The 26,140-nt window shown below is 42.2% G+C and overlaps 1 protein-coding gene across 3 annotated transcripts in view; it reads left to right on the top strand.

Annotated features, from left to right (window-relative positions):
* The window catches only part of STXBP1 (syntaxin binding protein 1), a 203,423-nt gene that overhangs the window by 69,042 nt on the left and 108,241 nt on the right, over positions 1–26,140 (top strand). For all 3 annotated transcript variants that reach the window (XM_033959889.1, XM_033959888.1, XM_033959890.1), the window contains exons 2-4: positions 9,182–9,231; positions 10,588–10,669; positions 20,423–20,499. In XM_033959889.1, coding sequence (XP_033815780.1) covers positions 9,182–9,231; positions 10,588–10,669; positions 20,423–20,499 — 209 coding nt within the window. The remainder of the gene's footprint in view (positions 1–9,181; positions 9,232–10,587; positions 10,670–20,422; positions 20,500–26,140) is intronic.

Below are 26,140 nucleotides of genomic sequence, written 5' to 3'. Positions count from 1 at the left end.
TTTTATTGGACTAATTTTAATATATGGAAAGGGACATCAGATCTTGTTGCTTATTTTCCTAATTAAGAACATAAGAATTGCCATAGGTGCATTGGCTGAAAAAAATGTTTCTGGGGCAGCGGAAACGCTGCAGCAAGACAGAGGAGGGAGCCGGCAATACGGTAAACACCCAGGGGCAGCAGAGGAAAACACTGCATCGCCCTCAACAAAGGCCGCACAAAATTCTTCAAGGGGCCACATGCGGCCCTTGAGCCATTTGTCAAAGGTTCAAAATTCAAAAGATTTATACTCCTAACTTCAAAAGTTATGCTCCTAAATTGATCTCTCTGATAAGTTAATAAAACTGAGTGCCTACCCATTAAGCTTAGCAGGGTTTGTGGTGAAAGCAGTTAACTTAGCAGGGTTTTAAAAAGGGTTGAATAATTTCTTAAAAGAAAAGTTTAAAAGCCATTATTAAGATGGACTTGGAAAATCCACTGCTTATTTTCTAGGATACGCAGCATAAAATTAGTTTTACTCTTTTGGGATCTTGCTAGGTACTTGTGACCTGCTTGGCCACTGTTGGAAATAGGATACTGGGCTTGACAGACCTTCAGTCTGTCCCAACATGGCTGTGCTTATGTTCTTTTTTGATAGAATTCAAAACTCTAGCCAGCTGCAGGAATAATGCAAAATAAAGCAGGAAATCTTAAAATATACCAAAATTAAATTATATAACCATCATATAAAATAACCAATATCAAAGTGGAATGATCTAAAATCAAAACATCACATAACTGGAAAAGCCAGATTGGCTGATCATGTCCCAAGGGCTGGATAGAAAATGACTGAGATATATGATTAAAGTCATTCCCATCTGACCGTCTAACCATTACGTAAATAGCTTCTAGAGAGGAGATTTGAACGCAGGTGATAGCTCAGAACTCACAGATGTCACAGAGCTCAAGAATATTCCTCAGCTAAACATGTAATATTTTTAATACTGCATAATTAATTAATTTATTTATTCAATTTTCTATACCGTTCTCCCAGGAGAGCTCAGAACGGTTTACATAAGTTTATTCAGGTACTCAAGCATTTTTCCCTGTCTGTCCCGGTGGGCTCACAATCTATCTCGGGTACCTGGGGCAATGGGAGAGTATTTAAGTGACTTGCCCAGGGTCACAAGGTGTATGACATTGGCTGTGAAGTTTTGAGAGCTCAATCTTTTTTTTTTTTTTTTTTAATGAAAGTAAGAGTCTACAGCCGACTTGCTATACCTTAGTGTGCATAATAAACCAGATTACATCTGCACTTCTCCAATTTTGTGCATGAATGAAAAACAGGACATCATGGTGGGTCTTCTCTACACCCAGGGAGGATAAATTGTATTTTCTATAGTTTCTTCAGTTTTACAGATGTTTTCAAGTACTTGTGCATGTATTATGGACAAAATGAATTCCATGACATTAGTGAGTATTTTGCATTCTTGCCCATGGTGACCTCTAGATTACCGGGGACCTCTATGCTAGGGAGAGCATACAGCAATACGCCACAGCAATATACCACATTCAACCAGCAAGGTTCACTTTTCCATTTCCCTGACTTCTTTTCTGTTTAGATAAACTGCTACAAATTTTCAGCACTATGCTTAGCATATAAATTTACACAAACAAGATATCCATATGGGAATATTCAGCAGTTGGATATATAGTTACCACTGAATGATATTAATGTAAATGACCAAATATGTGACTAAATCCGAATAAATGTCTGAACCTGTAATAAAAAGTAGTGCTAGATACATTAGTTTTGGGCTTGCTACATGTTAAAATCCCATATTATTTTATTTATTTATTGGGATTTATTAATCACTTTTATGAAGAGATTCACCCAAGGTAGTGTACAGCAGGTAGAATTCAACATAAAACTTACAATTTTGTTAGCAGCATATCAGTAGTAAAATGACCAAAGATAGATAGATAGATAGATAAAATTAATGAGATAAAGTTAAAATCTGTAAATTGAAATTTAATAACAGGATCACCATAAAACAGTTTCAAAAATATACTTACTAACAGCACTGAAATTCAAATGAGAGATATACCGTATGTACTCAAATATAAACCGGGATTTTTGGGCCCAAAAAATTGGCCAAAAAATGGGGCTCCCAGTTTATATTGAGGCCAGTGCCCCCCTCCCAGAATTATTGCAGGCCGCCACCAGGCTCTGCACCCTGCCGTCTGTCGTACCTACTCTGACGATCCTTGCTGGACCAGAGGTGCGGCGGGCAGGAGCGAGCTTTCTGTGCTCCTGCCTCGCTGCTAACCCGGTCGGTGGCTGCCGCGAGATCGGGTTTCTTCAACCACTGAGCAGCACCGAACAGGAACGCACTTTGGTGATCCAGTCAAGAAGCCATTCACAGAGCGGCGCGGGACAAGGCAGGAAGTGAAAAACTTGCACCTGCCTGCTTGCCGCTCTGCCGCTGCTGGTGCAATTCGGGGAGAGAAAGGAGAAAAGGACAGGAGGCTGTAAGGCTGGACTGCCATTCACGGAGCGGCAAGGCAGGAAGCAAAAAACTCGCACCTGCCTTCTTGCCGCTCCAACTCTGCCTGCCACTGGGGAGAAAGCCGGATGGAAGGGCAGGAGGCTGAAAGCTCCTGCCCTACAGCGCTGGACCACCAGAGAAATTAAGACAGGGGAGGGGGGTTAGTTAGTATACGCTCTATAAGACGCACCCTTATTTCCACCCACTTTTGGGGGGGGGGGGAAAGTGTGTCTTATAGAGCGAAAAATATGGTATAAGAATATAAGAACATAAGAAGTTGCCACCACTGGGTCAGACCAGAAGTCCATCGCGCCCAGCGGTCCGCTCCCGCGGCAGCCCATCAGGTCTGTGACCTGTGAAGTGGTTCCTGACCATTTCTGTAACCTACCTCTACATCTATCTGTAACCCTCAATCCCCTCATCCTTTAGGAACCTATCTAAACCTTCCTTGAAACCCTGTAGTGTGCTCTGGCCTATCACAACCTCCGGAAGCACGTTCCATGTGTCCACCACCCTCTGGGTAAAAAAGAACTTCCTCGCATTTGTTCTAAACCTGTCCCCTCTCAATTTCTCTGAGTGACCCCTTGTACTTCTACTCTTTTGGCTCTTCCCCCTGATACCCTCTCTATTAAGTTGGCACGGCCTTGGAGCTAGGATTTATCCGTTACTATAGCATCCGATGTTATCTCTCAGGGTTTTCAGCATGTTGTAGTGGTCTCTTGTAATATGTCTCACAGGGAATAGGAATATAAGTTTTTCCATAGAGCTTTTATATCTCCCTGGAGGGCATTTCAGGCAGGGTTTACTGAGCAGGATGCATGTATCAAATGTGGTCAGGCTTGTGCCACGTTGGGGCATCTGTTTTGGGCCTGCCCTAACATATGCCACTTCAGGGCTGGAACATGGGCTTTTCTTGTGTCCTTGTTGCCTTCCCTGCCTGTATGCCCCTGCTTGCCCTTTTTTATGTTGGAAATGCTCTGGGGAGTTTGTCTGGCGGACACCATCTTATGGTGTCTAAGGCACTTCTGTTAGCTAAGGTAATCTTGGTGTTTTGGCGGGTGGCAGCTACTCCTTCTGTGGGCCAGTGGAAACAATTTCTCTTTGAACTGGCTCTGATGAAGTGTAGAGCTGTCTCAGGTGAGAAGCTCGGTGGCTGGGAGAGATTTCAGGATATTTGGGAAGTGTATTGGGCCTCCTTGCCACATAGGGCACGCAGCCTTCTTCTTAATTCGTAATTCAGGTTGGGAGGGGATTCTGGATTAGTTGGTCATCTACGCTGCCCCCTTCTTGTTCTGTTCTTTACTTGCTCTTTTCTTTCTTTTTTCTGTTGTTGCTAGGTTAGATATATTAACGTCTCTGATTGTCTAACCATCTTTGCTAAACCGGTTTGACAGATTAGCAACTGATCGTATTTGCCAACCCAATGCATAAAACGGCTCATCATGTGGTTTTCTGTGATCACTTATCCTCTGACTTAGCCTTGCAAATTAGGTAAATGCCATGCAAACAAGCTGACCGATGCGATATACAAAAAATATCGATCATCACCACCAATCCGAAAACCCAACAGATCTGCCTAGGATTTTTTTTCTTTTTTTTCTATGGAGACAGATGTGGTGTGTGTAACACAGACAATATGTGGCCCATAAAAAAAAATGCTGTGCTGGCTCCACCCTGATGCCGGCTCTCCCTGATGATCCCTCCCCCCTGGAAATAGAATAGAGGCAGGAGGGATGCCCACTCCCTCCTGCCCACTGCAAACTCCCCTGCATTGATCCCCCCCTGAACTTACACTCTCTTTCCCACTATCTCTTGCCACCGGATACCCCACGAATCCTCCCCACACCACCCTGAACCTTCCGTACCTGGAAATTAGTTGACAGCAGGAGAGATGCCCAGTCCCTCCAGCTCCTCTGGCTCGCCACTGCAAAATGGTGGGTCTTCCCCTTCTCAGTGCATCCTGGGATGCACAGGAAGGGGCTTAAGTCATCTGAGCCAATTAAAGCATAGGCTCCTCCAACTGTATCCCAGGGATACAGAGGGAGGAGCTTAAGGCCCTGATTGACTTGACTGAGCCAATCAGAGCCTTAGGCTCCTCCTTCTGAATCCCCCTGGGAGGGGCCATAGGCAAGCTCAAATACCTAAGGCCCCTCCCCTGGGTGGAAAAATGCCCTAACAGCTGAATGGCAGGAGGCTGCTTTGGGGCTTTCCCTGCCATTCAGCTGTTTGGGATTCCCCAAACCGGATCTGTGCATGTGTTGAAGTTGCTCTCAGAGCGACTGGTCAGATGGGATTAGGGCAACCCTCCGTGCAAATTATTTGTATGGAAACTTATTGGAACATTAATCGCTGTTCCAGAGTTGGCCAAAAAATTGGCCAACAGTGACTCAGACAGTCTTAACGACCCATGTTTTGTGCATCTAGCCCTCAGTCATAAGTGCTGCTCCCTGCCATCTGGAAAACCCAGAATTTGATTCCCAGTTTAGTTTTCTGCCTCCTCTTTCCCTCTTTTGACAGTAGAGATGCACATGGGGGGTGGGGGGCGCTGCTAGTCCATCCAATAGAAAGCGTCCCATAATACACAGGGAGTTTTCCATGTGGTCTCAAGAAGCCTACAATTAAATCATTTAGTAGTACTATCCTATTTAAAGGCAAGTACTAGAATCTGCTATAGGCAATACTTAACATACACTTAAACACAAACAGCCTTCTTCCAAGAATATGGGGAAGGGCAAAGAACTACACAGAGTCCAGCAGGATACAGGCCCACAGAAGTAGTAGCAATGGACCTTCGACTCACACACCAAAGTCAATGGCCCGAACCACAGTCGCCATAAGATCGTAAAACTGTTTATTGCTATCCAAAGAACAACCCAAACCCAACATAGTACTGTGTTTCGGCGCGAAGACATACCTGCATCAGGGGTACAACACATGAGGAGGCTCCAGAGTGCTTTTCTGAGCACACTCTGGAGACTTCTCATGCGCTGTACCCCTGATGCAGGCGTGTCGTCGCGCCGAAACACAGTGCTATGTTGGGTTTGGGCTGTTCTTTGGATATCAATAAACAGTTTTACGATCTTATGATGACTGTGGTTCGGGCCATTGTCCAGTCCCACTTCTACCAATATGGAGCAGAACACAAGAGAAGGGGAGATGCTGAACACTGAGGGTGAGGGGGTGGAGGCATGGCTGAAGGTTAATGCAGGATATCAGATATGTTTAAGAACATAAAAGCATAAGAATAGCCATACTGGGTTAGACTGATGGTCCCTCTAGTCCAGTATCCTGCTTCCAGCAGTGGCCAATCCAGCTCACAAGTACCTGGCAGAATCCCATATAGTAGCAAGATTCCATGCTACCAGTCCCAGGGCCCTAGTACCTCTGCCTATGTATCTTCTTCATTGTCTCTATCACTGTTAAAATTCTACTTTCCTACTTCCTATCTTGTCCCACTCGATATGCTTTGGAAGAAGCAGGGCTGGATTAAAGGGTTAGACCAGTAGGCCTGAGGAGTTCGGGGGAGGGGGGCCCAATGCACTACTCTGATGACATCGCATCAGCTAAGGGGTCCTGCTTACATGTAGGGCCAGTGTTAGAGGAGGGACAAGCAGGGCAGCTGCCCTGAGCCCCATAACTCTAGGGGGCCCCATGGCCCAGCATCTCCCACTTATTTACTAGCATGACCCAATGTTGCCCCCTTCCCACTCACCTTCCGATCCACAAAATCCATCTCCTGCAGCAGCAACTCCTATCTGTCTTCTATCAGAATTCGATATACACAGGGCAGGATTAATTTGTCGAGGGCCCCTAGGCACACAAGTACACTGGGCCCCCTGCCCCGCCCCGCCATGCGCCCAGGCGGAAACAGGAAGCTGCGTCAGAGGGAAGCTTTGGGCAAGCAGCACCGCTTGCACAATTATAGTTCCCGTTGCCTTTCTTACCCACGTTACTTGCTTGTCTTACTTTCTGTCGATGGGGGGGGGCCGCATTGCCGATCGGGGGGGCCCATCGCCGTTTGGAAAAAACAATGTTGATGCCCTCCTTCATCGGGCCCCCCTGATCATTTTGGGCCCTAGGCACGTGCCTACTTGGCCTATTGATTAATCCTGCCCTGGATATACATCATCATGGAGTGTAGCCACCTAGTTTTACCATTGCCTAAACAGGCTCATTATGAAACAACCCGGTTATCAGCTTACCTTCTCTCTGGAATGTTTGGCCTCCCAATCTCCATTCAGAACTTTAAATTTCCCAAAATTCAAGATGTTACTGAAAACCTATTTCTTTGGGTTAGCTTTTGGAATTTCCAACTAACCCAGAAAAATGAACATTATCCAAACAGTTACTGGATCCAATAGACTTGCTCTATGGGTAAAAACATTTCCTAATTTGAGGAACTGTTTTGGTTGAAGCATTGTCTACTGTTATGAGTCTAAACCCCCTCTTTTACGAATGCATAACGCGGGTTTTAGCTCCAGCATTGGCAGTAACTGCTCCAACGCTCATATATGAGCATCAGAACAGTTATCATCACTGCCGGTGCTAAAACCCGCATTATGCATTCGTAAAAGAGGGGGTATGAGTCTGTCTTTGGCTCATACCATAATGAATGAGTAACATCTTTTCTGCCCTATCAAAAAATTGGTGTTCTTTCTTGTACAATTTTTATGTACTTTACTTTTGATTTTATTGTAAACCATCTTGATCTGCATGCAGTAATAGTAGGTTATCAAATGTTAAATAAACAGAAACATAAATAAGTACCTGTATGTCATATGTAAACTACTTTGAGTGTAACCATAGAAAGGCAATACAGTAAAACCTTGGTTTGCGAGCATAATTCATTCCAGAAGCATGCTTGTTATCCAAAGCACTCATATATCAAAGTGAATTTCCCCATGGGAAATAATGGAAACTCAGATGATTCATTCCACAACCCAAAAACTTTAATATAAAATACTATACGTACTTGTATTGCAAGACCTAGCTCATTTAGAACAGTCACTACACTCCCGCAGCAGCAGAGAGAGAAGAACCATCGGCTCAGTAGTGATGTGTGTATACTGTATGTACTTGTATTGCAAGACATTACTTGTATATCAAGTTAAAATGTAATAAAAAGTTTTGCTTGTCTTACAAAACACTTGCAAACCAAGTTACTTGCAATCCAAGGTTTTACTGTATATCAAATTCCCTTTCCCCCTTCTTTTCCTTCTATGACTTTATTTTTAATTTTATTGTAAACTACTAAGATGGTAAATCCATTTGGCATAATATTAAACAATTAATAAACTTGAATACATTAATGAATCAATTTTTGCAGCTTTGTCCACTGCAGGTTTTAGAGGGTAATTTTCAAATCTCCTTTTACCTGGGTAAATTGACCTGGTCAGTTCACTCAATAATAATACTGATCATTTTTGTAGCACAGCTGGACATACACAGCACTCTATAGTGATAACAAGTATTCAGGTACAATGGGTTCCTTCCCCAAAGAGCTTACAATCTAAATTGAGTACCTGAGATAGTGGCTTGCCTAAGGTTATAAAGAGTGTCTGTGGAAAAAAGTAGGATTTGAATCCTGACATCCCTGGTTCTCTGCCTTTTGATATAATCACCAGACCATTTCATTTTCTACCAGAATTGTGCTCAGGCTTTCATACTGTGTGCCAGATTGCAAGAAGGCTAACATTGCCTGTGACTGGTGCAAAATTTTGGTAATAAAATCCTGAAAGGGACACAAATAAGGTAAGTGGAATGGGCACCTTGAGTGCAATGCAAAGCAGGCAAAGTCCAGGGGAAAACAACACTTTTGTGCATTTTAGAGATGTATTTATAATAGGAAACGGGTCATTTTATAACTTCCCGCATTGGGAACCATTTTCATTTGATGGACTTTGCAGCAGAGAATGGCATGTGGACAAATTTTTCCTCGTCCTCGCAGGAACTCATTTTCCCATCCTCCACAAGTTCTTTTCCTGTCCCTGGCCCATTCCTGCAAGCTCCATCCTCATCTGCACAGGCCTCAAACATTTTAAAATCATAAGTGTTCAAGGTTTGTGCGGTTAAGGCAGAGCTCATAGGCATCGGGTAGGGAACGGGGACAATTTTGTCCCCCGTGTTATTTTCTACCTTGCAGGCATTTCAAAGTAAAAGTAGATGCGTACTTTTGCTTTGAAAATTGCCTTAGGAGAAGTATCCTTACACCTGCTCCCTGCTAATTCATGCGCAAGACCTTTTGAAAATTCTAAAATAAGAGTGTAACACAAACTCAGCCCCAATTATGCCCTCAGCAACACTTCTCCCCTACAATGCATAAAACTGTACATGAAATGGCACTGCACAGAAAACAATTTTATAAAAGCCCATTTCTTTGGTAACTATTCTACTCACAGAAATGGCTTTGAAAATTACCCTCCTGTGGGACAGTTAAAAAGCAGCAGAATATTGACTGCCATGGGGAAAAAATGCTGTTCTTCAAACTGCACTTTCAGAATGTTTTCATTTGATCATTCTCGAAGCATCCACGATAAGTACAGTGGGACCTTTGATTAGAAACAGGACTGGCCTGAGAGCACAGGCCATCAGAGACGACACGTGAGGATATCCTGACGTGCTGTTGGGAGTAAGCCTGTTTTCTCTTTCTTGCAGAGATTATGCATGATGTGATTCGAAAAGTGAAGAAGAAGAGTGAATGGAAGGTAAAGACACTGAGTGTCGCACTGAGGTGTTTGCCAGCATTGCAAAGGGTTAAAAGGGGAAATGGGACTCCTGAGCTCCTCTGGTCTTCAAAGACATCTCCCGCCACACAGGGGCCACCGAGAGGATGAGCTGAAGCAAGACAATGCAGAGAAGTGTCCATGGAAAATGAGAAAAAAAACGATTCTTCATCTCTTCACAGTACCTGACGCAAACACGGGGCAAAATTAGGGCAAAGAGCCAGCCAACTTGTATTAAATGTGAAATTACACGTTATTTGCCAGGAGCTCCAAGTTCCTATAGTTTCTGGAAGAGTTGAAAGTTTTCAGAAATGCAGTACAAGCAAATATGTGTACAGTAAATGATGAGGGGTTCTTCTTTTGTGGCCTACATTGATGAGTTGTAAAAAAGTTCCACTGGTCTTTGAGAAGATGGGAGGTATTTTTGGTTTTTTAAAATTGGTTAGCATTATTTTTTTCTGTAAGCTGCAGAAGATGGCAGTCTGGGATAAAAACAGACTATTTCAGATTTCTGCATGTAAAGCAGCCTTAACAGCCTAACATAGGATGTGCTAATTCTATGCTTGCGCAGAAAGTCCTTTCAATGGCTGCATGCTAATGGTAACATTGATGAAATAAATAGAAAACAGGCCATTTTATGGCCGTGGTAAAAATGGCTTTAGCCTTAGCATGGGTCTTTCCCATGTGCTATTTGTTACCGCATCATAGTAAAAGGTCCTTAAATTGACTTATTGACCTTTTCAATTTTTTTCCCTTTAATATTGTGTGATCCTTAAAACTGGCCCTTAGTCTCTGTAGGCTAGGGTTGCCACTTGACTCCATGAGATAAGAAATTGGTTAATCCAAGCTAGTCTCTGATCCGTACAAGGACTCAGATTTTCCCATTGATTAAAAAAAAAAAAAAAAAAAAAGTAAAGAGTCTGAATTAGAAGTGCATGCTCATATTGAAGGACATGCCAGGGCCAGATTAATCCTTATTCTTCACTGGGAGGCAATTTACAAAAGATTTGGGGGTATATGTGGGAGTTACAAATTGCTCTCCTGTGTTACATGTAAACATACTTGTGCCACAGAAGGGAAGAGGGACGAAGGTCTGCCTGCAAGGAACCTGTTGCTCTGTGGCATGAAATTAACACCTGCAATAGTTGAATGACAACGCTTGGGAGTTTCTCTTGTAGGCCAGCATCCACGGTGCATGTGTCCACATTTGATATACTCGTATAAGTAAACTGAGTAGCACAGGTGGGCTTAATGGTCCTTCTTTGCTGTCATATTGCTGTTTTCGTATTTCTGTGAGTGCAGTAAGTTGACTCTTTTTTTTTCTGTTCAAACTTGCAGGTACTGGTGGTTGATCAGCTTAGCATGCGGATGCTCTCTTCCTGCTGTAAAATGACTGACATCATGACAGAAGGGATAACGAGTAAGTATGGTGTCCAAAATCAGTCTGTGATACTTGCCGCCAAATCTAGTGTCAAAGCTATTGTAGTGAAATCACAAAATATTCAGTGGTGTCTCTAAGACCCAAGGCAACCAATTATTGAAGCCAAAAATCCACGTTCCTTATGTCTGTGCTCTGCTAATGCATTACATTACAGCTAAAAGAGTTTTCAATACCTATGGAGGAGAAAGAAGCCACAGAGACTTCTGTCCTATTCTGGGTATTTAGGAAACCGGGAACTCCTTCACTCCTCTGGAAGACTGAAGGAGAAAGAGGGAATAAGCTGTTTCCATCTGATAATTCCATCTGGTGAAAACCCAGGGACATCATCCACAATGTTACTGGTTCCCAAAACATCCTAAGGCTGAGGAAAGAAACACACTACTTTATATAAGAGTTTCCATCTACCACCAATTAGAGCTTGATGACTCAGATACCTTGAGTCCCCTGAGCAAGAGTGAGAGAGAGATCATCAAGAATGTGTGTGTTCCATATTATTCTAACACAGTGCAGGCTGTTACAGTTGTAACTTATGAGGAAGAATGATAGAGGCAAGGCCAGCCTTAAAAAGAGGCAACAGGTCCGGCGTATTTTGGCGGCCTTGGGACGGGTGACACAGGATCAGCTCCCTTCCCTGGTGATCAGCTTTGATGCTGAGAAAGCTTTTGACCAGGTTGATTGGGGTTTTCTATTTGCAGTCTTGCGAGCTTATGGCTTGGGTCCTTGGTTTATTCAAGCTGTGCATACTTTTTATGCAGATCCCCGGGCGCGGGTGTGGGCGAATGATGTTTTATCAGATCCGTTTCCAATTTGCTGGTGCACACGCAGGGTTGCCCCCTTTCACCCTTATTGTTCATTTTAACGCTGGATCCTCTTATTCAGGACATTCAGGCTAACCCGGAGATCCTAGGGATGGCGGTAGGGACTCATCATTTCAAAGTGGCGGCCTTTGTGGATGGCCTCTTAGTATATTTGACCGATCCTTCAGCCTCCTTGCCCATCCTTTTGGAGAGTTTTCGGGAATATGGGGATTTTTCAGGCTTTCGTCTGAATCCTCACAAGTCGGAGGCTCTTGATTTTCCGGACTCTCTGCGTGAGGGCTGGGGACCTGGATTCCCCTTACGATGGGCAGATCGTTCCTTTCATTACCTGGGTATTCATTTGTCAGTACATGTTAGGGCCTTACATCATTTGAATGTGGATCATTTGTTGACAGAAACTAGGGGGCTTCTGCGTCGCTGGGTGAATCTTCCTCTCTCATTGATGGGCCGTGTTCATCTCTTTCAGATGGTTGTCTTTCCTACACTTCAAACACTTCCCTTGATTCTTTTGAAAAAAGACCTGGCTAGTCTTCAGAGATTGGTTCTCTCCTTTTGTTGAGGGGGCAAGAAAGGTAAGATGAACAGTACTTTTCTTTATGGATCCTGGTCTACGGGTGGCTTGGGACTTCCCTTGGTTCATCTTTATAATTTGGCCTGTTTGCTCCACCATTTGAAGGACTGGCTTTTTGCTAGTTCTCAATACACAGATGTAGTCTTGGAGACCGATTATTTTTTCCCTGGGCCTTGCCTTATCTCTTACATTGGGATGGGAAGCAGCGGTTGGGTCCTGGGGATCATAGCTGTTTGGTTTGCCCGCTGCGCAGGGCTTGGAGGTGTGTGCTGTGGTTTTGAGGCCATTCATCTTCTAGCTCGGTTCTGCTGGGTAACGCAGCATTTTGTCCACGTCAAGATAATGTTGTTTTTAAACGATGGGTGCGAAAGGGGCTATGTAATCTGGGGCATTTCCTTCAGGCGGATGGGAGTTCTTCTCCTTTCCCGCTTCTCCAGTTGTTCTGGTCCCTGAGTGCTTTGGATCATTTTGCGTACCGGCACCTCTCTCATTACGTTAGTACTCTGCCCAGGGAGTCCTTACAACATGCTTTTTTGATCACTTTGCAGAATTTCTTCTTTGATGATGACTGGGATTGGCTCTCGGTGTCTCAAAATCATCGCCGGCTGGTGGCTCTGCAGCCAAGGAGGGACTATTTTCAGCTTCTGTCTCTGTGGACTCAGGACTTGGGGGCTGCCGCCCTAGGGTGGCATCCTTGTCTCCTTTGGTACAGCAAATCCCTCGGGTGGTGCAGAGTGCTGAGCTTCAGGAATGTCAATTTCAGGTCCTTTATCGGGGTTATATTTCTCAGAAGCAGGGTTTTCACTTTGGGTGTGCCTTTACCTTTACATGTTTGAAATGCCACCGGGTTGATAACTCTCTAGCGCACGGTCTCTGGTCTTGTACAGTTATTGCAGCCTTTTGGTCGGAGGTCCGTTGTTATTTATAGACTCTGGTGGGTTATGCCCTTCCTTTTCAGGTTGAGGGGATTCTCTTTTTAGCTAAGGGTTTTCTGGGTGGACTCTCTGCTGGTGATTCTTTACTTATCTGCAATGGCTATATAGTAGGTAAGAAATGTATTTTAAATCATTGGCTCCAGGACCCACCACCCACCATTTGGTATTGGCGCAATAAATTCCATCTTTTTTTTTTTTTTTAGTCAATGTTTGTTTATTGAGTTTTTAAAATTACAAAGCTTGGAGTAAAACAGTCAAATGGAACGAACATCAAGAGATATGCAGAAATAAAGCACCAGCGATAAAAGTAGATGTAGTACAAAGCATGAGAATATAGTCACAATTTCAAAAATACTGTATAACTGAAGCATATCTAATACAGTAAACAGTATCCTAACTACATGAACAAGCATGATCCTTGTAGAAATATGGGATAAGGAATGAAGTAAAAGAAATTAAATGAAATAGAAGAAAGAGAGAAAAAGAGAAAAAAGGGAAGAAAAGGAAAAAGAGAGAAAAGGAGAAGAAAGGGAAGAAAAGGAAAAAGAGAGCTCACTCAAGAAAGAGAAGGTTGCAAATAAAGCTTCAGCAGATTCCATCTGAGCTGAAATCGAGGAAACCTATTGGAAGATTTAGCCAAATATGCCTCCGTTCTGTAAGTGAGGCAGACGAGATTCCACCATTGTGAGTATGTAGCTTTAGACAAGTCCTTCCAGTAGGTGAGGATAATCTTCAAAGCTAAGGTAAGTAGGATGTCAAAGAGAAAGTAATCTGAATCTGAGAGTTTGTCGGCTAGTGCAAATGATTTCATCTTTTAATGATATGAGAATCCTTGTCAGCTCGGTTTTCTCGACATCGTAGTACGCTCTTCTTGTCCGTTTGGACGTCTTATTTGGCTTCTTTACCCCCTCTGATTAAAAGCCAAGTACTCATCCAGCTGTGGAGACCAGTGGTACCTACAGTGCCAGTGGGTTAAGGGTGGGACGGGGGTGGTGGGGTGGGTGGGAGTTTACTGTAGGGGGGGATTTGGCTGAGTCTGAGTATAAGAACCCAACCCGGACTCTGACTGTCTCTGCCTGTTCTGATGGTTTGTTGTTTTGTGCACTGTATTTTGTATTCTGAAAATGTTATATCAGCTGCTTTGTTGGTTTGTACTTTGTCATTCAATAAACTGCTTTTAAAAAAATAAAAAAGAGGCTACAGGGCTCCATGTTCCTAGAGGCCCCGCACTTAACCGAGTCAGCTTTGAAATTGGCAGCTGATGAAAGTTAAAATTTCTTTATTTTATTTTCCCCCAATGGAGGAGAAAGTGAGAGCAAGGGGATCCTCCCTCTTTGTGCTGGAAAGAGTGGAAGAGTAGCTGGAGAGATGGTGGTCTGGTCCTAAGATGGTCCAAATAGGGAAGAATTGATGGAGGAACCTATACAAGTTTGTTATAGACCATCCACATGGTCTGGGATGGGGCAGGCTCATTACTTATGGGAGTGTAAGGAAATAACTTTCTGTTCACAGAGACTGATGTGGGGACAAAGATCCATCGCCATTCCTTCCCGCATTCAAAGATTTTTCCCTGTCCCACCCCATCCCCGAAGTAAAGTACATTTTTCATTCCTGTCCCCTCACTGTCCGTGCAGTCTTAATTTTCTTCACTACATCTCCCCACTCAAAGATGATTTTATGCAATTTTATGGGCCTAAGGCATTGCAAATAAACATTTTAAGTCTGTAGTGGTGTTTTTTCTTTTATTTTGATTGAAAGATCATCAATAAAAATACAACTTGTGAGGCATGCTTGGTCCTGCATTGTATACAGAAAGCCAAACATTAGCTCAATACCAGTGATATTTTAGTTCAGACAATAATTTTAGCTCTATTTATTCATGTGTAAAACATATCATGAACAGCTCTCATAATATCACATACAAATAACTTAGTGCTTTTTTCTAGTGTAACAATAAACCAATGACACATAGCTTAGTGCTTTTCTCAGTTTTGAAGCCAAACCAAATAGCACAAACAGGAAATGTCCATTTCAAAGCATCAAAACAAAGCCAGCAAATAAAGAAAAAAAAAATTCAATCAAGTACAGCCCTCAGAATATCATGTGCAAATGACTTAGGCCCTCTTATACTAAGGCGATTAACACGGGCTGGCACAATAACTGCACCAAAGCCCTCTAAATCCCTATGAGCTTTGGTGTGGCTGCCACTCAGCACTCACTAACGCTGCTTAGTAAAAGGAGGCCTTAATGCTTTTCTCTCAGTCATTTCCAGGAACCTTGAAACCTATAAAGGCAATCCTTAACATTAACCTATAGTACAAGGCTTATTGCCTTTTCAGAGGTGCTTCAGAAAAAGGACAGATCGAGACATCTGGGTTTTACTTCCATTGAAAGCAATGGAAGTAAAATGCAGATAATCCATCCTTCTTTTTCTGGAGCCAAATGATAACTATAGGGCAGTGATCTTCACAAATGTTTAAGTGAGGGCCATTTTGAGTGCAAAAGGGCTGAAGGAGAGCTGACAAATATCTTCCTACTTGGAACCATGACACCAATAATGCTTCTCAACATTCATTCCTACCAGAACACCTAGCCTCGGACACACATGTAGAATATAGGTAAACCCTATGCAAATACAGGACCACAAACTAAATGGCCTAATATACATAGTAACATAGTAGATGACGGCAGATAAAGACCCGAATGGTCCATCCAGTCTGCCCAAATTGATTCAATTTATTTTTTTTTTTTTTCTTAGCTATTTCTGGGCAAGAATCCAAAGCTCTACCCGGTACTGTGCTTGGTTTCCAACTGCTGAAGTCTCCGTCAAAGCTCACTCCAGCTCATCTACACCCTCCCAGCCACTGAAGCCCTCCCCAGCCCATCCTCAACAAAGGCCATAGATAGACACACACCGTGCAAGTCTGCCCAGTACTGGTCTTACTTCTTCAATATTTATTATTATTTTCTGATTCTAGATCCTCTGTGTTCATCCCATGCTTCTTTGAACTCTGTCACCATTTTCCTCTCCACCACCTCTCTCGGGAGCGCATTCCAAGTATCCACCACCCTCTCCTTAAAGTAGAATTTTTTTTACATTGCTCTTGATTCTACCACCCCTCAACCTCAAATCATATCCTCTGGTTTTACCATTTTCCTTTCTCTGGAAAAGATTTTGTTCTACATTAATAGTAATACCTTACAAGTATACACAAATGAAACCTGAAGATGCCAGACTCTGCATGCAGTACAACACCAGAGAAACAGAAAGAAATTAATTTCTTCCCAAACAGTGCAAAATATAGAAAGCAGATGTAAATTCTCAAAACGGTTACATTTCAGTCAATAAAGATGATTTCAAAAACTAAATTAAAAATAAAATCATTTTTCCTACCTTTTATCTTTTCACAATCTGGTTGCACTTCCTTCTGCCTATGCTCTTAACTGTGTATCCAGGGCCTTCTTATTCTTTTGCTGGTTTTCTCTCCTTCTTCACTTTCTGCCCTTCAGCCATCTTTGGCATTAACTTTTAACATTCAACTTTCTTCAGTTTTTCTGCTTTCTTCTCAAAAAACCAAGTGGGGAGTGGGACTTGGAAATAACAACCTTTATTAATGTAGATTTAAATAAACACAGAGCGCATATAAATACATATATACAAGGATAAAATGTCCTTAGTTTTTGGTGACCTGACATGGTCTGTGTTTCGGCCTCCATTCGGAGGCCTGCCTCAGGGTTGATGAAATCGGTCTAAAAATACATGTGCATTACATAAATACAGGAATACAAAAGATTCAAAAATGCAATAATATAAAAAGTATAAAAGATACAATATGGATACTTTGAATAATTTCAAGTATTAGATGTAAATAAAAAAGCCGTGTAAATGTAATAAAATAAAATAAAAATCAATACAAACCTCAAATCTTATAACATAGATGCTGCCTTGTACCTGGAGTGTGGAGTTTTGCATATGTTGAGCTGATTTCTGCATTATTAGTATTTTCTGTCTTCTTGTTGTGATATTTTTGGCTGTGTTATGGCTGTACTACTTGTTCCAATAAAGATATTAATAATAATAATAAATGTTAGATGAAACACGACCTTAGAATTACAGGGTTCTAGGTGACAGTTTTCTGTATTTTTCACTCCGATGACTTCCGGGTTCTATCTGACATGTAGATGTTACAACATTCACAAGGATTTATTGCAACTTAACTGTTCCTTCATTTCATAAGAAATTACATGGTAAATCTGCACATGTCATTGAACACCAAATTGCCCCACAAACCTCCACTTCAAATTCCTGAGATTGACTTTCAGTACAGTTAGAACCATGTAATTCTAAGGTTGCGAAAAATAACGAAGCTGCATAAATATAATCAATATAAACATCAATTCAAACCATAATGCATACACATAAAAATTCAGAAATGGCAAAAAAAGCTTTTAAAGTATCATAAAATGCAAAATGGAATAAAAAAGGATTTAAATAAAACTGTTTCAATAGATAGGACTCTTGCATGCAAAATTACAAAAAGAAACTGCAAAGCCAAACCTACCCACCAGATGTCGCTGTAGCACTAAAGATTCAAACAACAAAAATGCAGATGTTTAAAAGCCAACATTAAGGTCATTAAAACTTATCAATTAAAAACCATGATGGCAGATAAAGACCCGAATGGTCCATCCAGTCTGCTCAACTTAAATTGTCCTTTTTTCTAGATATTTATGTGCCAGAAATCCAGATCCCTGCCTGGTACTTTCTTAGGTTCTATCTATTGAATTCTCTGTCAAAGCTCACTCCAGCCCATATAAACCATCCCAGCCATCGAAGCCCTCCCCAGCCCATCCTCAACCAAATGACCATATTTGGGACACAGACCATGCAAGTCTGCCCAGTACTGACCTTAGTTCTTCAATATTAAGGACAGTACTGGGCAGACTTGCACGGTCTGTGTCTGTCATTATTTGGCCGTTTGGGAGAGGATAGACTTCAATGGCTGGGAGGGTGTAGATGGGCTGGAGTCGGTTTTGACGGAGATTTCAACAGTTGGAAGCCAAGCACAGTACCGGGTAGAGCTTTGGATTCTTGCCCAGAATTACCTAAGAAGGAAAAATTTAAATTGAATCAAGTTGGATAGATTGGATGGACCATTCGGGTCTTTATCTGCCGTCATCTACTATGTTACTATATATACAATTATTTTCTGATTAGAGATCCTCTTTGTTCATCACACGCTTTTTTGAACTCTGTCATCGTTTTCCTCTCCACCATTTCCCTTGGGAGTGCATTCCACGCATCAACCACCCCGTTCTACGTTAATACATTTCAAGTATTTGAATGTCTGAATCATATCTCCCCTGTCCCTCCTTTCCTCTACGGCTTCCAGTCTCTCCTCATACGTCTTATGGTGCAAACCTCCTACCATTTTTTGTCGCCTTCTTCTGGACCATTTCAAGTTGTCTTATGCCCTTTGCCAGATACGATCTCCAAAATTGAACACAATACTCCCAAGTGAGGCCTCACCAATGACCTGTACAGGGGCATCAACACCTTCTTTCATCTGCTGGTTACGCCTCTCTATACAGCCTAGCATCCTTCTGGCAACAGCCATCGCCTTGTCACACTGTTTCTTTGCCTTTAGATCTTCAGACACTATCATCCCAAGGTCCCTTTCCCCATCCATGCATCAGCCTCTCACCTCCCAGCACATATGTCTCCTTACGATATCTAATCCCCAAATGCAATACTCTGCATTTCTTTGCATTGAATTGTAGTTCTCGATATTAAACCATTCCTCTAACGTTTGCAGATTCTTTTTCATGTTTTCCACTCCCTCCTCAGTACTCTGTTACAAATCTTGGTATCATCCGCAAAAAGGCAAACCTTTCCTTCTATCCCTTCAGCAATGTCGCTCACAAACATATTGAACAGGATCGGCCCCAGCACCGAACCCTGCGGGACTCCACTACTCATCTTTCCTTCCTCTGAACGAATTCCATTAACCACTATCCTCTGGCGTCTGTCCGTCAACTAGTTTCTAATCCAGTTCACCACTATGGGTCATAACTTCAGCCCATCAAGTTTGTTCAAGAGCCTTCTATGAGGAACCGTGTCAAAGGCTTTGCTGAAATCTAAACGACATCCTTGATCCAGTTCTCTGGTCACCCAATCAAAAATTTAAATCAGGTTCATTTGGCACGATTTACCTTTAGTAAAGCCATATTGCCTCGGATCCTGTAACCCATTAGATTCTAGGAAGTTCACTATCCTTTTTTTCAGCAACACTTCCATTATTTTTTCCAACAACCAAAGTGAGGCTTACTGGCCTGTAGTTTCCCGCTTCATCTCTGCGACCACTTTTGTGAACAGGGACCACAACCGCTCTTCTCCAATGCCCAGGAACCACCCCTGTCTCCAGAGACTTGTTGAACAAATCTTTAATAGGACCCGCCAGAACCTCTCTGAGCTCCCTCAATATCCTGGGATGGATCCAGTCCGGTCCCATTACTTTGTCCACCTTCAGTTTTTCAAGTTGTTCATAAATACTTTCCTTCATGAACGGCGTGAAATCGACTCCATTTTCATGTGTAACTTTGCCAGAAAATCTCGGTCCTTCCCCAGGATTTTCTTCTGTGAGCCCATAACAGAAGTATTAGTTTAGCATGTTTGCTTTTTCCTCATCACTCTCCACATATCACTGGGGATTGTCATTTAAATTTGGGTGTAAGGAGTTAAGCCAGCTGAAACCAGGTTTAAATCCTGGCGCACAAATTAGACATAAATTCCCTGAATTCTATAAAACTGCACACATTTTAAGAAAATGTGTTTGACTTGCCTATGACCCTCCCATTGCAACGCCACCTTTGCAGATCTGTGTGAAAACACTTACACGCTAATCTATAAAAGGGTGCGAGTATATTTTTGCGTGGATCTCCCTGTTTTGGCACCTTGGAACTGCTAGAATGCTTTTTCTGTGCCAAAAATCTGTTTCCCCCTTAATGCTAGCCATAGAGCAGATGTAATTTTGTACACCTAAGTTCCACATATAACTTACATTACTGTGCAACTTGCACACATTTGGGTCACGCCCGTGCTCTGCCTGGACCTTGCCCACGTGTACATGCACCTGTCAATTACACATTATGTGAGACATGTACACAGTTACAGAATAGTGCCTAGGCAGAATATTGGCATGTACCTGAGCATGCATATATATACGTGTGTATATGCTAATCATGTATGCATGTAACTGACACATAAATGTTAACACCTACCTTTATAGAATTTACCCTGTAATTCCTTAGGAACCACATTAAGCCACAGTATTCTGAATGTATTTTATAGTACTGAACCTCCTGGATGTTGCCTTCTGATTCCTCTTTCTCTTTGTCCGTACTGTAGTTGTGGAAGACATCCATAAACGTAGAGAGCCCATCCCAAGCCTGGAGGCCGTGTACCTTATTACTCCTTCAGACAAGGTAGGTAGCCAATGTGACCTTTCCAGCTGCAGTGGGGATTCCAGATTCCTAGCACACATATGTACATATCTAGCTCATGAATGCTTCCTGGCTGATATTCAGCGCTATTTGGCCAGCTAGGAATGGCTCCTGCCTGGCCAAATACCCTTTAGCCAGCTATCCGTGCAGTGGGAGGCTGGCTATTTTCCGCTGAATATCCCGGTCTTTGGATTGGTTGCTGACCGTCTATGTTGCATGACATAGCCAGTCAACACCAATATTTAGCAGCTGACTGGCTAAGGCTACACATGTCCAGGATTCTGGTACAAAGTTGGCTAAACAGTTGGTGAGGTGGATGAAGCTCAAAATATATTCTTTACCATAGAGGAAAGAACCAAAATCCTTCTACCATTTGGCTCACAAGTCACCTTATAAGAAGCTGACTTCTTCCATACAGGAATACCTCATACCTCTCAGCACCTCAGTGAACCCAAACTCTGAAATAACCTCCAACTGAGACCTGGAATATATCATAACATAGTAAATTATCCAAGTTTATCCAAGTTTATTAAATGTCTTGATTTATCGCCTATTCACATTTCTAGGCGATGTACAAATTAATTAATATATCATTTACAATAAATACAAACATAAAAAGAAAAAAAATTAAACCTTAAATGGGATTTAACTGACAATACTAAAACATAAGGAAAATTATTTAATTCGAGGGTTACATACAGTTATTATGTTTAAAAATTCAAGGGAAATACATTAGGATGGGTAAACAGTAAATTCAAAGAATTAGCTTGACAAAGCAAAGAGATTTAGTCAGTAGTAGACTTAATCATTAAATGCATCTATAAATAAGAAGCTTTTAAGAAGAGCTTTAAATTTTCCTAAATTTTTTTCTAGTCTTAGGTAGAGTGGGAGGTTATTCCAGGACTGAGGGGCTGTTATAGAGAAGATTGTGGTACGTCTTGTATTGATGACTTTCAATGAAGGGATAGCTAAGAGATGTTGATCCTTTATGGCAGATAAAGATCTGTAAGGTCCAGCCACTCTGCCCAGTAATGTGGCCAGTGTTGTACCTAATTCTGTATATAAGCTACCTTCCCTTTATGTCCTGTTTAAAGTGTGAAGGTCATTGAAGTTATGCTTTGATACCATCCTTTTCCCATCCTCTTTGTTTCTCCCTTGTGTTTTTGAATTATGTTACTGTTTTTGTCCCCACCACCTCCACTGGTAGAATATTCCAGATATCTACCACCCTCTCAATGAGAAAGTCTTTTTTGATGTTACTTCTAAGTCTATTTTCCTGCACTCTTAATTCATGTCCTCTAGTTTTACTGCTTCTCCACTCTGGACAAGGTTTGTTTGTATATTTATATCTTTAAAGTATTTCAACATTTACATCATATCTCTCCTGTCCCTCCTTTTCTCTAGTGTGTACATAATTCAAATCTTCAAGTCTCTTCTTATACATCTTTTAGTGCAAACCACATACCATTTTTGTAGCCTTCGTCTGAACAGCTTGAAGTCTTTTTATGTCCTTAATGATACTGTATGTGGCTTCCAAAACAGAACAACTGAGGCCTCACCATTTGCACAGGGCATTATCACCTCCTCTCTTCTAATCTAATCTTCTATTTCTGCGTTGCTCATACCTAGGCAGGCTCAAGGCGACTTATAGAGAGGGGCGAGGAAAGAGAAGGGGGGAGGAAGGGAGGAAGAAGAGAAGAAGGTAGGTAGGATGGGAAGGAGAAGGGAGAGAGGGTGGAGGGAGAAGGAGAGGATACAGGATTCAGTGTCGAATAGATGAGTTTCAGTTTCTTCCGGAATATGTCATGGTTAGGTTTTGTTCTGGTTGTTTCTGTAAGGTCATTCAAAGTTTTTACTCCTAGAAAGGTAAGCATGGAGTGGAAAACACGTTTGTATTGAAGATTTTTTGTGGAAGGGAGATTTAGAAGTATCCTGTTGAGGGTTCTGCGGGAAGTAGACCATGCCATGGAGAAGAGCTGGATGAGAGGAGCTGCGGAGTTTCTGTAAAGTATACGGTGAATGATGCATGATGTTTTGAAGGTTATGTCTCTTTCTTTGCAGCCTAACATCCTTCTGGCTTTGGCCACTGTCTTGTCATATTGCTTCATCACCTTGAGATCTTCAGACACTTATCACCCCAAGGAACCTCTCCTAGTCTGTTGCCTCCTATCATTTAAAGCTCTTTTGGATTTTTACAAGCCAAATGATCACTTTGCATTTCTTCACATTAAATTTTAACCGCCTTAGACCATTCTTCTAATTTTTGTAGGTCTTACAGTATGTTGTTTACTCCCTTTGGGATAGCCATACTGTTGCAAATCTTCACGCCATCTGCAAATGGACAAACGTTTTCTTCTAAACCTTTGGCAATGTCACTTGACTATAATCAGCCTCAGTACCTACCTTTCTTTCCTCCAAGTGAATTCTATTTAGCACCACCATCTGCCATCTATCAGTCAAGCAGTTTCTAAACTAGTTCACTGCTTTGGGTCCTAACTTCAGCCCACTCAAGTTAATTCATGAGCCGCCTATGATAGCAACACTATCCAAGCCTGCCTCTAAAATTAGGGCTTGAAGATCCAAATTGTCCTCCAGCTGTAGTTTATTGATTGTCTCATCATCTGTGTAGTTTTTCTTTGCTTACTATACCTTTATTTATTTATTTAATTTTCCATATCATTCTATCAGGGGAGCTTAAAATGGTTTACATGAATTTATTCAGGTACTCAAGCATTTTTCCATCTGGCAGGCTCACAATCTATCTATTGTACCTGGAGCAATGGGGAATTAAGTGACTTGACAAAAACATACAATAAATACAGGCAGTGTAAGAGAAAAACTCAATTCCTCTAAAAAAAATACTCTCTCCACCTTTACTTTTCACCACTCCTTAATAAGTGAAAACATAGATGAGATGGAATAGCTTTACTTTAGTAAGAACAACTGTTACTTGTCCTAACATCAGAGGAAGAACCTCAGGTCCCAGTTTGCCACTGGCTATTTGGTGAAAAGTAAAGGTGAAGAGAGTATTTTTATAGAGGGATTAAGTGACTTGCCCAGGGTCACAAGGAGCAGCATAGGTTTGAACCCACATCCTCAGGGTGCTGAGGCTGTAGCTTTAACCACTGCCCCACTCTCCCCCTACTATTTTTGCCAACAAGTGAATTGCTAACATGGCTTATTCCTCCACTGCTGTCACACTTGTGCTTTTGCTGGGGGTGACTTCCAAGGGTTTTAATTATTCCTATGCCACCTATCAATGGAGGTTGTCGGTCTTACTCAAGCATATTTCCCTATCCGTTGCATCAGGCTCACAATCTACCTGGCATACCTAGGGCAGTGGAGGATTAAGTGACTTGCCCAGGGTCACAAGGAGCAGCACTGGACTTGAACCCAAAGCCTCGGGGTACTGAGCTGTAGCTCTAAACCCTAGGCCACTCCTTCCTTCTTGACTCTTGACTTCTTGAGCTCATCTACTTTAAATTGCCATCTCCACCCTCTAGTTTAAATGCCTGTTGTCTGAATTTCTCACTAGGATCCTCTTTTCTGCTACAGAAAGACGTTGCAAAACAGTGTTTCCTCTTGTCGACACTATTTTAGTTCTCTCTATTATGTAGTCTTTCTTCTTCCGTTCCGTAGACAGGTGCCAAAAACTATAGCTTCTTCTGCAGCTTCTGAAAAACTCACTGCAAGTGAGTTATTTGGGGCCAGGTCATTTGTTCCCAAGTGGATTTCAATATCAGTGTTGGAATCCTTTACTTATTTATTTATCCTCCCCCCCCATTTTTACAAAAGTGTTGCGTGGTTTTTAGCGCCGGCTGCAGAAGTGACAGCTATGACGCTCATAGAATTCCTATCAGCGTCGGAGCTGTTACCGCCGCAGCTAGCACTAAAAACCACGCTACGCTTTTGTAAAAAAGGGGGGGGAGGTTAGTTAGTTAGTTTTCTAAGCCATCCTCCCAGATTAGTTCAGAATGGGTTACAAATATAAATCCATAATGAAACTGACAAACATATAACAAAGCACAAACAAAAGGTACTCCACAAGAATGAAAATCTGACAAAACCAAAAACACTGTGGAGAAGACGATGTTCAAGATGCAGGCTTTATTAAAATTACAGTTCAATAATCCACATGAGAAATACTTAGAACCCAAAACATTGGGGATTCGGATTCAACACAGTCCGTGTTTTGACAAAACTGTCTTCCTCAGAGGTCCTGATACAAAGACACATAGATATAAAGCTAAAAACAACTCTAGATGAAACACTGTGCAGTTTTGCCGAAACACAGATGTTGGGGGTGGGTTGACATTTGGTTTTTTGGTGTGTATCTTTTGTCTCCGCGCAGACACCACGCGGTAGACCCTTTTGTCTTGTGCTTTGGTTGTTTCTGTTTCCAGATTGTGGTATACTTTCTTTGTGTTTTCATTTTCCTAATAAATATTTGAAAAAAAAAACCCCAACCAAAAACATAATAATAATAATCATCATGAATTGATAATGAGTGTGACTACTGGGCAGAATGTTCAGGTTTTTATCACGGACTTACCTTAGACAGTCACGGACAGTTCCAGCTTTTTGAATCCAGATAAGTTAAGAACATAAGAAGTTGCCTCCGCTGAGGCAGACCATAGGTCCATCCTGCCCAGCGGTCCGCTCCCGCGGCGGCCCATCAGGCCCATTGCCTGAGTAGTGGTCTATACCTATCTATACCCTTCAATCCGTTTTTCTTCTAGGAATCTATCCAAATCTTCTTTGAAACCATTTAATGTTTTCTTGTCTACAACAGCCTCTGGAAGCGCGTTCCATGTATCCACCACCCTCTGAGTGAAAAAGAACTTCCTAGCGTTTGTTCTAAACCTGTCCCCTTTCAATTTCTCCGAGTGCCCCCTTGTACTTGTGGTGCCCCTTAATTTGAAAAATCTGTCCCTGTCTACTTTTTCTATGCCCTTCAGGATCTTGAAGGTTTCTATCATGTCTCCTCTAAGTCTCCGCTTTTCCAGGGAGAAAAGTCCCAACTGCTTCAATCTGTCGGTATATGGGAGATTTTCCATTCCCTTTATCAGTTTAGTTGCTCTTCTTTGTACTCCCTCAAGTACCGCCATGTCTTTCTTGAGGTATGGTGACCAGTACTGGACACAGTACTCCAGATGCGGCCGCACCATTGCACGATACAGCGGCATGATGACTTCCTTCGTCCTGGTCGTAATACCCTTCTTAATGATACCCAACATTCTGTTTGCTTTCCTTGAGGCCGTGGCGCATTGCGCCGATGCCTTCAGTGTTGCGTCTACCATCACTCCCAGGTCTCTCTCCAGGTTACTGACCCCTAGTGGTGTTCCCCCCATTTTGTATGTGAACATCGGGTTCTTTTTCCCCACGTGCATGACCTTGCATTTCCCTATGTTGAAGCTCATTTGCCATTTTTCGGCCCACTTTTCCAGCTGCGTTAGATCCTTTTGGAGATCTTTGCAGTCTTCCCTGGTTTGAGCCCTGCTGTATAGTTTGGTGTCATCTGCAAATTTAATGACTTCACACTTGGTTCCCACCTCTAGGTCGTTTATGTAGATATTGAACAAGTTAGACTTCTCTTATGCATTTTTCATTGAATTTTTATGGT

This window comes from Geotrypetes seraphini, chromosome 10 (genome assembly GCF_902459505.1).
Source record: "Geotrypetes seraphini chromosome 10, aGeoSer1.1, whole genome shotgun sequence".
In the NCBI taxonomy this organism is placed as follows: domain Eukaryota; kingdom Metazoa; phylum Chordata; class Amphibia; order Gymnophiona; family Dermophiidae; genus Geotrypetes; species Geotrypetes seraphini.
This window is presented reverse-complemented; position numbering and strand designations above follow the sequence as displayed.